This window comes from Oryza sativa, chromosome 1 (genome assembly GCF_034140825.1).
Source record: "Oryza sativa Japonica Group chromosome 1, ASM3414082v1".
Classification (NCBI taxonomy): Eukaryota; Viridiplantae; Streptophyta; class Magnoliopsida; order Poales; family Poaceae; genus Oryza; species Oryza sativa.
The window spans coordinates 10,643,540-10,655,550 of record NC_089035.1 but is presented as its reverse complement, the minus strand read 5'-3'; the positions used below and the strand labels follow the sequence as shown (position 1 = coordinate 10,655,550).

Genomic DNA, 12,011 nt, shown 5'->3' with positions numbered 1-12,011 from the left:
TGTGCGGTGATGCGATTCGGTGCCAACACAAGTCAACTACACAATTAAAAACATTATTATTAATTGCTCCCCACCAAACTCATCTATCTTATCACTTCTCACTATGGCTACAAAACATCATCACTGTCACATGGTAATGTTAGGTCTATGTATTTCACAATTCCGCAAGCTAATTTTGATGGATTATATTCAAGACATTCTACCTCTTTTATTATTGGATTGTTTAATTAGATACTCTTATGAGTTATCATGTTTCATTGTAACTCTAGTCTTAGCTTTTCAGACAATATGATCACGCGGCTCACGCCATTTATAATATTTACAATTTTTGTTACTATATTCCAAAACTATACACACCTTTATCTAGTCATTATTGTCTTCGTTGTCAATAAGTCCAATCGCCTCCTACATAATCACCCACCAGCACCGGCCACAAACACGAGTCATACCACCGGAGGAACCTCACCGCCCCCCGCCATGGCGTCACGAGCATCCGTATTTTTCCTATAGTAGGTGTCACTCACCCCTCTTCGAGAGATTGCAATATCTTCGCCCCCATCGTTCTTGCTCTAGATCTAGATCTAAGAACAATCATCTAAGATCTTGTTGCTTCGCCGTCGTTCGCCATTGCTGGTGTTGTTGGATGTCTTTGCCTAATCTAGTAAGTCCCAATCTCATATTCCTTTTCTTAATGCCCCCCATAAATTTCTATTTCTACATGAAGAAGAAAATTGCAGAAGGGGATTATTGTAGATTGGGGGATTTTGCTTATTTCTGAACCGTTGGGGGAAAAAAATCTGGTGTCTAACCTAAAACCCTAATACCCTAATAGGAAAGCAGCACGGCGCTACAAATGGAGTCGGAGCCCATCGTCGGCTGCGACGGCGACGGCTGCGCCTCCGGCGCCGGCACCTGGCCGCTCCACCACTTCCGCCGCCTCGACGGCGTCCACTGCCGCCTCTGCTCGTCGTGCCTCCTGCTCGAGTACCGCTCCTTCTACTGCTGCTGCTGCTTCCTCCTCCTCGGCCCGGAGCCGCCCGCCCACTTCGACGACGGCGACCCCATCCTCGCGCCGCCGGTCCCCGTCGCCACCTGCAGGCTCTGCAACGAGGCCGTCGCTCACCGCTACTGCCTCCAGTCCGACGACGACACCTTCGTCTGCGCCGCCTGCGTCGCGGCCGCGCACGGCTGGCGCTTCTCGTACACGCCTACGGCGCCGCCGCCGGCGGCGCTGGCGGCCACCACCACCGGCGGCGTCGTCAGCGACGCCCCGCTCGACATACGCGCGACGCGGATCATGCTCTTGGCCTCGCGGATCTCGCTGGCCGTCCTGAGGAAGGCGGCCGCCGCGGCGCGCGCGACGGCGGAGCGCCTGTTCGTGGAAGCCAAGGCCGAGAAAGCGCGCGCGTACCGCGCTCTCGCCGTGGCCCTGGGCGTCGACGCGGAGGTGCCGTCTGCAAACCATGGCGCCGACGAGCCGGAGCCCCTCCCGATGCTGCAGGCGCCGCCGCCGCCGGAGGACATGGCGCCGGAGAGCAGCAGCACCGCGACGAACATGGGCGCCTTACCGCCGTCCGAGAACGTGGCGCCGCCGGAAAGCGACGCGTCGAGCGTGGCCATGGCGCTGGCGATGGCGCCGCCGTCCGAGAACCTGCCATCGGAAGGCAACCTGGTGGCCATGGCCATGGGCCTGGACCTCAACGCTCCGCCGCCATCCCCGGCCGCAGACACCATCGGCGTGGGCGACGTCGCAGAGATGACAATGGCTGCCGAGGCCAGCAGCTCGTCGCCGCCACTGCCACCGCCACCGCCGCCGCAGCCGCGGCGGCGGCCACTGCAGCTGTTTCCGGACGACGACATGTAAGGACGTCGTCAAGCCGAAAACTGTGTTGTTGTGAGTTGCTTGCTTGGAAGTATACCTTATCGATTTTCGTGTTTGCTTGGCCAAATGATCAGTGATATGATCCTGATGTATGCTCATGATTCTGATCAGTTTCTTGGCGACTTGTTAATGGGTTGATCATCTGACATGTTAGATGATCATGACACCCAGTATATTCATCTCAAGTAGACTGCTTGGTTTGCACCTTTGTGCATGCCATTTTGAATTGTATGATGTTACTTGTTATACTACCATTTACCAGTGAACAATGTATTGATCTGCTGGTGAACAATGTATTGGAAAAATTATGAACCCTGAAATAGTGTTGTTGTGAGGTGTTTGCTTGGCCAAATGATCAGTGACCCGGATGTATGATCTAGATCGTAATTCTTGTTGTGATGTTCTCACATGTTAGATGATCATTGATACCCAGTATATTCATCTTAAATCACTGCTTGGTTTTGCACTTTTTAGCACACCATTTTTTGCATTTACCAGTGAACAACGTATTGATCTACTGGTTGGAGAAATTATCAGCCCTGAAAATTTGAGCATCTGAAACTCTCTGGATATTCATTCATGCAGTTTGTTCAGACTCTGGAGCTGAAAGTTAGTATACTATATACCTGTTAATTTCATCCGTCTGTACAATCTATCAATTATCAGTCTGAAGTCTGAAGTCTGAAACTTTGAACATTTCACCATTGTTTGTGGAGGCATTCCGTTATTTTCTTCAGTTTTTTAATGCGAGATGCATTTGGATTTACGTTGTTATAAGATAGGGCTCCATTTCCCTAAATTGTGATCAGGTTTTCCTGATTTTTGCAAGCGTCCATTTCTGATGATTTCATTTCATTATGGGAAAGAATTGGGCCAACAGACGGGCAAGAAGAGAGCAATCCTTATATTAAACATCGGTGGCTAACTTGCACCACTCACTTTGTACACTATACAACATCCTAACCTACGCTTGTATGAAGAACAGAGCATGTTCCTCTAACTCTAACCAAAATGATCCAGGGCGGCAATTCTTCAAAAACCAGGCAGAGAAGATCCGCTGTCGAAGCTCTCTAGATCATCCTCCAGCGACTCCGTCCTCTGAATCTGCTCTGTCTTGCACACTCCTAGCTCATCTGATAGCCTCTCACATAGCTGCAGAATTATTTCAGGAAACAAACTACTGAGATGATGCGATACCACACATATCACTGAATCACTGAAAGATAGAATACTGAAGTTGCCGGTGATAGAAAGTAAGGCTGTTCATTGGTATGGTACCTGTCTATACAATATAGGATCTCCATGGGATTTCTTCAATTCGACAACATATAAGGATGGCCCGAGCTCGACTACCTGAAGATCAAGAGTGATGATGTAAGTACCAGCTGATATGCAATCCTTCCTGAATGTACATTGCACAAGAAAGGAGTGTGCTGTGGCATTTTACCTCAGTACAGACCAAGAATGATGATGGATTCCTGAGGTTCTTTGAACCCCTGCCATTTTTCATGACCTTTAGCTGCAAAGAGAAACATGATTTTAGGCTTTTGGTTTACTGGAGCTGTTGTTTCTTCCCTGACAATACGATGATGTGATGAGAAAAAGGCCTTGGTATATCTACCTTGCTATTACCCCTCTGGACTTGGAATCCCATCTCCGTCACAACATTCTCAATCTTGTCGAATAAATCTTTTGGTGAATGTGTTGATGTGAACCTTATCTTTCTTTGAGACGCATCCTGCAATAATCCATCAATTAGCACCAGGCAGCTTAGGATAGGTTCATTCGGAAAATTGTTGTAAGATTGTAAGTTACACTACACATAGTCTTGTTCTGATAAATAACTGAAAAGTATGAAAGAAGTCTAGAATGAGAAAACATCATACGAACCTCTTCCTCAAAGAAACCTGAAAGATCAAGGGCAGAAGCCATTCCAATCAACTGAAAAGCATTGATATGAGTAGGCTTTTCCTGCTTTGCTTCATCAATTTGCTTCAAGAAACAGAAATTACCAATCAGAAATTCAGCATCAACAAATACTGAGAAACAAGTACTCGTTAGTTTCCTAATAATTTCTACAGTTTTTCAGAAAACTACGAATACCTCTTTGATTGGAAGAACTGAGTCAAGATAATTGTCATCATCGTCGTCATATGGAACAACAGGAGTGTAATCCTTCTGAAACCACTCATGCTCTTTGATCCCTGCTATGTTGATCCTCTTCATCGGGTTCGGTTCAAGAATCCTTCGAAGAAGATCCCGTGCACTAGGTGAAAGCCACTTTGGGATTTGAGTGTCCCCCTTGAAAATCTAAAGATACATGACAATTTCGCACTATCAGGACAGTCTGAAATTTGAAATTTGTGAGCAAAGTTGTAAAGATGCTTTATCTTGCAACCAACCTTCTGGTACAGGACAACAAGATTTCGGTCATCAAAGGGAAGGTATCCGACGAGCATTACATAGAGAATTACTCCACAAGACCAGATATCTGACAATGAGCCATCGTAACCTCGGTTCTGCAAAACCTGCATGGATTCGCTACAGAATTAGCATCTGCAGGAGAAATGAAAGATGTTACTAGTTTCAGATTATTTTCAGTTATCAGTTATTACCTCAGGAGCAATATAATTGGGGCTGCCACATGTTGTGTGCAGCAATCCATCATTCTGAAAGTGGGAGTGCAAATGATTCAGCAAATTGCACAACAGGTGATTTATATAGAACAAAATTCAATCAAATCATTATCATACCCCAAGATGTTGAGGCAAAGCACTTAGGCCAAAGTCAGAGATCTTGATATTGCCTCTTCGATCCACAAGAACATTTTCGGGCTGTAAGAGTAGAATAAAGAAGAAAATTCTGTCACAGGAGAATCATATAATTCTCTAGTTTAGTTTGATTGCGATGAGTATGAGCAAGAAAATAAATCTGATTACAATTGCGTATTAGAATGTAACTCAGGCATCCATCATGTAAAAAGCTGAAAATATTTATGTCGGGTACCTTAAGGTCTCTGTGGTAGACACCTTTATCATGGCAATAGCTCACAGCATCGATTAACTGCTGGAAAAGTCTCCTTCCTTCATGTTCAGAGAGTTTTCCTTTTACGGCCTTCAAAAATTAGCAATGGAAAAAAAATATCAGTATTAACAAGATACGAGCAATTTTTACACGAAAAAGCAACAGCACCAACAAGGCTTGCATATCTTACAATCTTGTCAAAGAGCTCGCCTCCATTGACATATTCAAGCACCATGTAAATCTTAGTTTTGCTAGCAGCCACCTGAAAAAAGAAAAACAATATATCAATTCCATGATCACTCACTGGTTCTTCATCTGGGCAAATTACGCAGATCAGAACTGTTCTCAAGAAACCCAAATGGACCTCCCTGAAGAACTGCATGTTCAACTAAAGAGCAACGACAAAACGTCTTTTTTGTTCCCTTGCTAACACCACTCGTTTACTACGACAACAACAGATATCTGTGCACCATGACAACCTCTACTTTTGCCAATTCTCAGTCCTTGCTGCTTGCATCATATGACTCAAGAAAAAGCATTATTACCATAATTGTTATCACCAACAAATCAGATTATGTACTGTTTTTGTGTACTTAGATGTCACATTATGGGTACGAGCATCGCCGTTCTGGTAATGCAACCATATGACAAGAACTGCCATCGTTAGGTGAGAGCAGTTCGATGCTTTGATTGCTTGCTCCTCTCAAATTTCTATCACCACACTGTTCATCTCCCCCATCATCTCCATTCATCATGCGTCCCTCCCCCCCCCCCCCCCCCACCCTGACCTCCTCTAACTGTTCTTGTGGGCCCACAGGGAAGGATGGCACGGTGGGCCCCGTCACCGGACACACGTGTGCGGGCCCCGCGCGTTGCCAAGTCTGCTGGGCCCACACGGTGGGTGACTTGGGTGGTGGTGGTGCGGCGCGCCCGGGCTTACGGGGACGTTGCACTCTGGGCTAAAAGCACCCGGACAGAGACAGCCCGTGACGCTGACACCGTGGGCCCAGCTCCAGCAGGGCCGAGGGGCCGGCCTACCGGGCCCACCACCACATGCCTCGACGGGTAGACCAAGAGGCAGGCAAGGAATGTGAGTAAACGCCAGGGTGGGGCCCCTCGCTCCTGTGAGGATACGGGGGGGATTCCATCGGAGCCGTCGGTTCGCGGAATCCGGGTGACGTGGACGTATCAGGCGCCTTTCATTCGACACGGTGCTGATTTTTCGGGGGGGGGGGGGGGGGGGGAGAGAGAGAGAGAGAACGTGAGGTCATGTATGAGGAGAAGGAAAAGCTCTGACGAAATTCTTGTCGCTCCCTGAAAATTTTTAATCAGAAGAAAATTCGTGTTCCAGATTGACCGGTGATGGATTCATTCGTTGCGTATAAACACGCGAGAGGCTGAATCACACGGAGAACGCGGCGTGGACTGTCCGTGATGATCAATCGAAGTTTGACGGCGGCTACGGCGGCGGCGGCGAGGGGTGAACCGCCGGCGGCGAGGTGGCATGACGTGAGGCGGTGGTGATGCTTTTGCATTGCGTAATTAGTTTGCTTCTCAAAAGAGGCGAGGAGATCAAGAAAGAGTTTGTGAGGATTGATCCTTATCCTGGTGGTTAAACTAAACTACTAGAATCGAAATGTTTCTTTGCCTTGTAAGTAAGCAGCTACTGTAGGTAACCGGCCAAGTGTCAGGTCTCGTGTGAAAAAAAAAATTGTCAGGACTCGTGGGGAAGTTGAGAACCTGACGATGAACTCGTCCAGAATGAAACAAAATCCAGGAAAGAAAATCGAGAAAAAGAGGCAGAAAAAAAGCCAGAGGGTGGTGATGATCGGAGAGTAGTGGAGACGTTACCTCGTGCAGGCGGACGACGTTGGGGTGCTTGAGCAGCTTGAGCGTCCCAATCTCCCTCCTTATCTGAACATCCCAAACCAAACCAAAACAACACAGATGATGAGCGCGAGCGATTCCGGTGAGGCGCGGATGGGATTAGAGGGAGCAAATACCTGGTCGTCGAAGCGGAGGGAGAGGATCTTGTTGCGGTCGAGGATCTTGATGGCGAAGTGGGCGCCGGTGGCGAGGTGGCGCGCGTACTTGACCTTGCCGAAGTTGCCCTCCCCGAGCGTGCGCCCGATCTCATACCTCCCCAGCAGCGACGCCCGCGTGCACTCCGCCTCCGCCTCTCCGTTCACCATTCACGAGCTCCTCCCCGCCCGCCGCACCCAACAAACGCCCGCCGCGCCGGCAAGAAAACGAAACTGACCTGATCTCCTACAATAAATCCGCAAGCCGGCAACAAAAAACTACCTCTCCCTCTCTATCTTTATACTGTCTCACACGCTATCTATGTCTCTCTCGCCGGAGTTGGCCGGGTTCAGGGGGGGGGGGGGAGAGGAATGAACGGGGAGGGAGGGAGGGAGACGGGGGTGGGTACTTATAGTAGCTCCCTCGCCGCTCGTTGCCTCTCTGCTGCTATTGTCTGCTTGCGTTGCTCTGCTTCCTTCCTTCGTTCGTCTTTTGGGCTTGGCTGGTCTCTCAGGAGGTTGTGTTTCCGTAGGATGCAACCGATGAGGGGAGGAGGGCGACGAGTAAACGCACACGCAAAAAAACTCGTTAACCGGATAAAAGAATAGCAGTAGGAGAAAAGGGGTGTTTGAAAATGCTATGGCTACCCAATTGGTCGCACCCACACGCAAAAATATTGGACATTTCTCCCCTGATGGCTGCCCTTTTTTATATACATTACGTGTAAGAATCGAAATACACATCCTGATTGTGTGTCCTTAATCGAAAACGAGAGGGATGAAGATCCTTTCAGCGAGCGTAGCTTAACTGGTTAGATTTTTTTATTGAAACCAGTTTACACATATGATCGTAACTATGACTAGTTGTTCTTTTAGTGATAGGTGATATATCGGTCCAATCTTCCGGAGATGCCCATTGAGTAGGATGTGTATGTGTGTGTTCATGGGAATGAGTGTACATGCGTTATGCGTGTCTGCGTTTGTACCATATCCTTAAAAAAAGAGATATGCAGATAGCGGGAATCATCTCACCTTGGTAAGGTCCGGCTAACAACGTGATAAATCTTTAATCTCTCACTATATTTTTATCATGGATACCTGAATTTAAACCCACTGGATTCTTATGGTGGGTACATGAATTTAAATTTTAAAACCCCGGTAAGAACTAACTACCACAAACCATACTACCATATTATTTATAGTGAAGTTTGTTGTTTGCGGAGTATATCCATCTCTTCTACAATTGGAGCTCAATCAAATAGTTTTAACTCCATCTAAACTATGAACAGAACTGGGTGTAGTGCTATCACAAATTAAACTTGAGAGGTAGAGCTGGGTTTAGTCTACTCCACAGCTCAATTGCAGACCCAACTGTTTAAGCTAAATTTAGGAGTTGAACCTCAAACAAATAAACATGCTCTTTAATAAAAAAAAAGCTCTCTTACCCTAAAAAATATATTTTTTTTGGGTCTGTTTTAGCGCAACACAGGGAGAGACTCTGAATAATCAACAACAAATACCCACCCTCTTTTCTTCCCTTCTTCCTGTTTCTCGATTTGACATACACTCAACAGCTCCTACGACGCAGCCACACGCAATGGTACCCCAAATCCAATTATACTATCCACATTACATGTACTTATCCACACAAAATTGAAAAGAAAACACCAACAAATGTACTCCTTAGCCTAAGGCCCTCTTTGTTTAGGCTTATAAGCCAATTTATAAGTCGAAAAGTCTAAACCAAAACAAATAAACAGCTTTTTCATTTGACTTTTTTGAAGCCATAAGCCACTCTAACACTATTAAGCCAAAAGCTAGGTTGGAGAAGCTTTTTTGGCTTATATGAGATAGATGTATGACTTCACCACTAAACTTAGGACATTAAATTCACTGGCTTATAAATTATATAAGCCAATAAGCTGACTTAAAAGTTTAGGCCAATAAACCTAAGCCTAAATAAAGAGGACCTAAGCTTACGTGGAGGCAGCATCAACGAACGAACAGAGACACGCACGTATGGAGAGTAGCATGTATGCATACCATCGCCCCCCATGTTGGCGAGTTGCGTCCTTGCGTTTGCGTGTGGCGTTTACACAGCGTCGCGTCGGTCGCTTGGCTCGCTCGTCTTCCGAAGCGGAGGAGACGGGCACCGGGTTAGATGACGTCACCGGCCGGTAGAACGCGAGCGAACCAACCTTGCAACCGTCCAGGTCCATACCGATGCCGACGTGGAGGCGCGTGGCCCCCGCCGACGGACCGGGGGTATATCCGCTTGGCCCCAGCCAGATTCCGTTGTGTCCCCCCCAACGGAACGGAAACAGTCTACCCACGGTTTTTCAAAATTCTTTATAACCCTTTTCATTTTCATTTTAAAAATCAGCCTCTACTAAAAACTTATTTTCAAACTTAAAAGATCTGTTCAGACGTGGCCAAACGTCCAAAAGAGTTTCGGATCCAAGCGTCTATAAATTGAAAGGGTAAATCCAAATCTTTTGGATGTTTGGCTTTTCTGCTAGTTAATTTGTTTCAAGTTTTGATCAAATTTGTAGAGAAAATGACAATATGTAAAATATCAAATTAATTTTATTAGATATTACTCTACATTGAATATATTTTGATGATACATTTATTTTGTATTGAAAATGCTAATGTACAATTTATAAATTTAATAATATTGAAGAAGTTTGATTAGAAAAAAATTAAAACAAGTTATATAATACAAAGAGCAATAATAATTCCTCTGCCCACAGTTTCTCCAAAACCGCTAGTGCCGTAATTGTCCGTACGCACGGTTAATCAAGTACTCCGTAATTTGGCGTTAATAATATCAAACGAAATGGCGTGCGTTGGCTGCGGATAATCACCGCGATCGATCAATCGATCATCATCAGGAATTCAGGATAAGAATGGATCGGCTGGGAGAGAGTTGTACGCACGCAGCACGCGTACGGTACGGCGAAATGATAGGCCGAACGAACAGGTTTTGGAAGATTAATTGGACCACTACTAATAACTGTTCACTTAAGTTCGCTTTAGTTGCTGCTTTTGCTTGCTGCTACTGGGTTGTTCGTTGAGTTAAGCACAGGCGATCCGACGTTTTTTTGTTTGATTATTATTGGTCGGTGGGGCCGACGTCCATGGCTTGTGGAGGGAAGGGATCTACGACTCAATTACTCGTTTTTGTTTTTGCTCCGATGACGAGATGTGGAGGGACAGCGATCGACTAATTATCCTAATCCGTTTGACGATTATTATTATGAGCTTTTATGAGGCCCCATCATCATCGCTTGGCTTGCTTGCTGTCCAGCTGGGGAGCTCTGCCACGTCGGACCTCCAAGCAAGCAAGCCATTGGTCGTGCTGCCCAAAGGTCACCGTTGTCCATTGGTGGCATCGCGTAGCCGTGAATGCTTCAGCGATGTGATGCCGTGGCCCGTGAGTTAGACGCGGGCGGCTAAGAATTTTTCGAGCCCCATTTTATTTATCTCATCCCATATATAATTATTGTGTTCATACTGGTAGTGTTCTTAGTTGTCGAGATTAGTATTATTAAGTTACGAAGATGAGAGAGAAGCTAGCACCGACGAAGCTACAAATATGGCATAAATATTTAACTCTTTCTTCCACCTCCACCTCATTATTGTATAAACGAATATGACGCTCTAGATATTACCATCTGATGCTTTATTATAATTGCTTTAAAGTATTAATTAGTTGGTGCATAGAACTTGTTATTTGCCCTTTGAGATTATCAAAAGGGAGATCGAATTATATATGCCTAGGTAACAAGTTAAAAAAAGAAGAAGAAATACACACTATCTTTACATATACACGTAGTATACAAGCTGAAAGGATATCTAAAACTACTTGCCTGATTGGTATTAATTTGGACAATATTTTTAGAAGGTAAAACTAAATCCATATTAACTCATATAAACCTCCACTATACGACTTGTATATAATTCATTCGATTATATATATATATATATATATATATATATATATATATATATATATATATATATATATATATATATATATATATATATATAACTAGAAAAAAATACACGTGCGTTACAACGGATGAATGTTATTTTAATCTTATTATTATTATTATTATTATTATTATTATTATTATTATTATTATTATTATTATTATTATTATTATTATTATTATTATTATTATTATTATACGGTTTAGTTAAGGTGAAATTCACTGTGGGAATTCGCTTGGATATTTTTTTAGAAAATCGTGAGCTATAATTAGGAGTCCGACTATCATCTCAAGTTAGCATACGAGTTATTTTAAAGAGATTTCTTATACGACTCATTTTGTATTTCCAAAAGCAAACAAACTTAATATGCGACTCAAACACGGATATGTATTTTCAAAAGCGAACGAACTTCAAAACCGACTCAAATATGGATGACGTAGAGATAGAGATAGAGATTTGTTTATAGCCATTTAGCTCTTCCACAAATTCGTGGGAATTTCAATCTAGGGATTCTTTCTTCCCTATTTGCACTTGCCAATAAATGTTGTACATATCACAAATAAATAAATCATTCTTTTCAATGTAGTATATATATATAAGAAAAAAAATAAAGTCATTTAGGCTATTTTCTGTAATTCCTGTGCACAAATATGAAATGACTTATATCTAGCTAAAATTAGTGAAACAAGAGGCATTCAGCATTCATGTGATAGACACATAAGCAACGCACTTATCTAAGCATGTGCTTTCGATCGGTTAGGTGCAGCTAACCTTCCAACGCGCATGCTTACCATCGCGGTAGCCCTCCTTCTCCCCCATCGCCAACCCAAAGCCATTCTATTTTTAGATATAACTTGTTTTAGCCCTTTTAGCTCTTTCATAAAATCTGTCTAGGAACTTCAATCTAGGGATTCTTTTCTTCCTTTGTTTGCACCCGCCAATAAATATTGTCCCTCTCCCAAATAAATAAAATATCCTTCAATGCATTATAAATATGAAACAACAAAGTCATTTAGACTAATTCTTTTGCACAAAAATTAAATGACTTATAGCTTGCTAAAATTAGTGGAGGTAGGGAGCGTTCGGCA

General features: G+C 44.3%; 2 protein-coding genes across 2 annotated transcripts; one reads left to right on the top strand and one right to left on the bottom strand.

Moving 5' to 3' along the window:
• Positions 1-406: 406 nt before the first annotated feature.
• Positions 407-2,220, top strand: LOC112938696 (uncharacterized). The gene is made up of 2 exons (XM_026024841.2): positions 407-661; positions 833-2,220. Exons 1-2 carry the CDS (start codon positions 644-646, stop codon positions 1,862-1,864), a joined length of 1,050 nt encoding a protein of 349 aa, XP_025880626.1. The 5' UTR covers positions 407-643; the 3' UTR covers positions 1,865-2,220.
• A 502-nt stretch (positions 2,221-2,722) lies between these two features.
• Positions 2,723-7,305, bottom strand: LOC4325161 (CBL-interacting protein kinase 1-like). The gene is made up of 13 exons (NM_001406191.1): positions 6,910-7,305; positions 6,758-6,820; positions 5,097-5,168; positions 4,889-4,996; positions 4,636-4,716; positions 4,498-4,551; positions 4,285-4,410; positions 3,986-4,192; positions 3,773-3,874; positions 3,504-3,620; positions 3,330-3,401; positions 3,161-3,235; positions 2,723-3,034 (listed from the first exon to the last, which is right to left on the bottom strand). Exons 1-13 carry the CDS (start codon positions 7,096-7,098, stop codon positions 2,915-2,917), a joined length of 1,386 nt encoding a protein of 461 aa, NP_001393120.1. The 5' UTR covers positions 7,099-7,305; the 3' UTR covers positions 2,723-2,914.
• Positions 7,306-12,011: the final 4,706 nt, after the last annotated feature.

Coding starts and splice junctions, on each gene's coding strand:
- LOC4325161 (NM_001406191.1), bottom strand. CDS start 7,098: ATGGTGAACGGAGAGGCGGAGGCGGAGTGCACGCGGGCGTCGCTGCTG. Junction 4,552..4,635: donor CTTTGCCTCAACATCTTGGG/GTATGATAATGA, acceptor TCCCACTTTCAG/AATGATGGATTGCTGCACAC. Junction 3,402..3,503: donor TCCAGAGGGGTAATAGCAAG/GTAGATATACCA, acceptor TTCTCTTTGCAG/CTAAAGGTCATGAAAAATGG.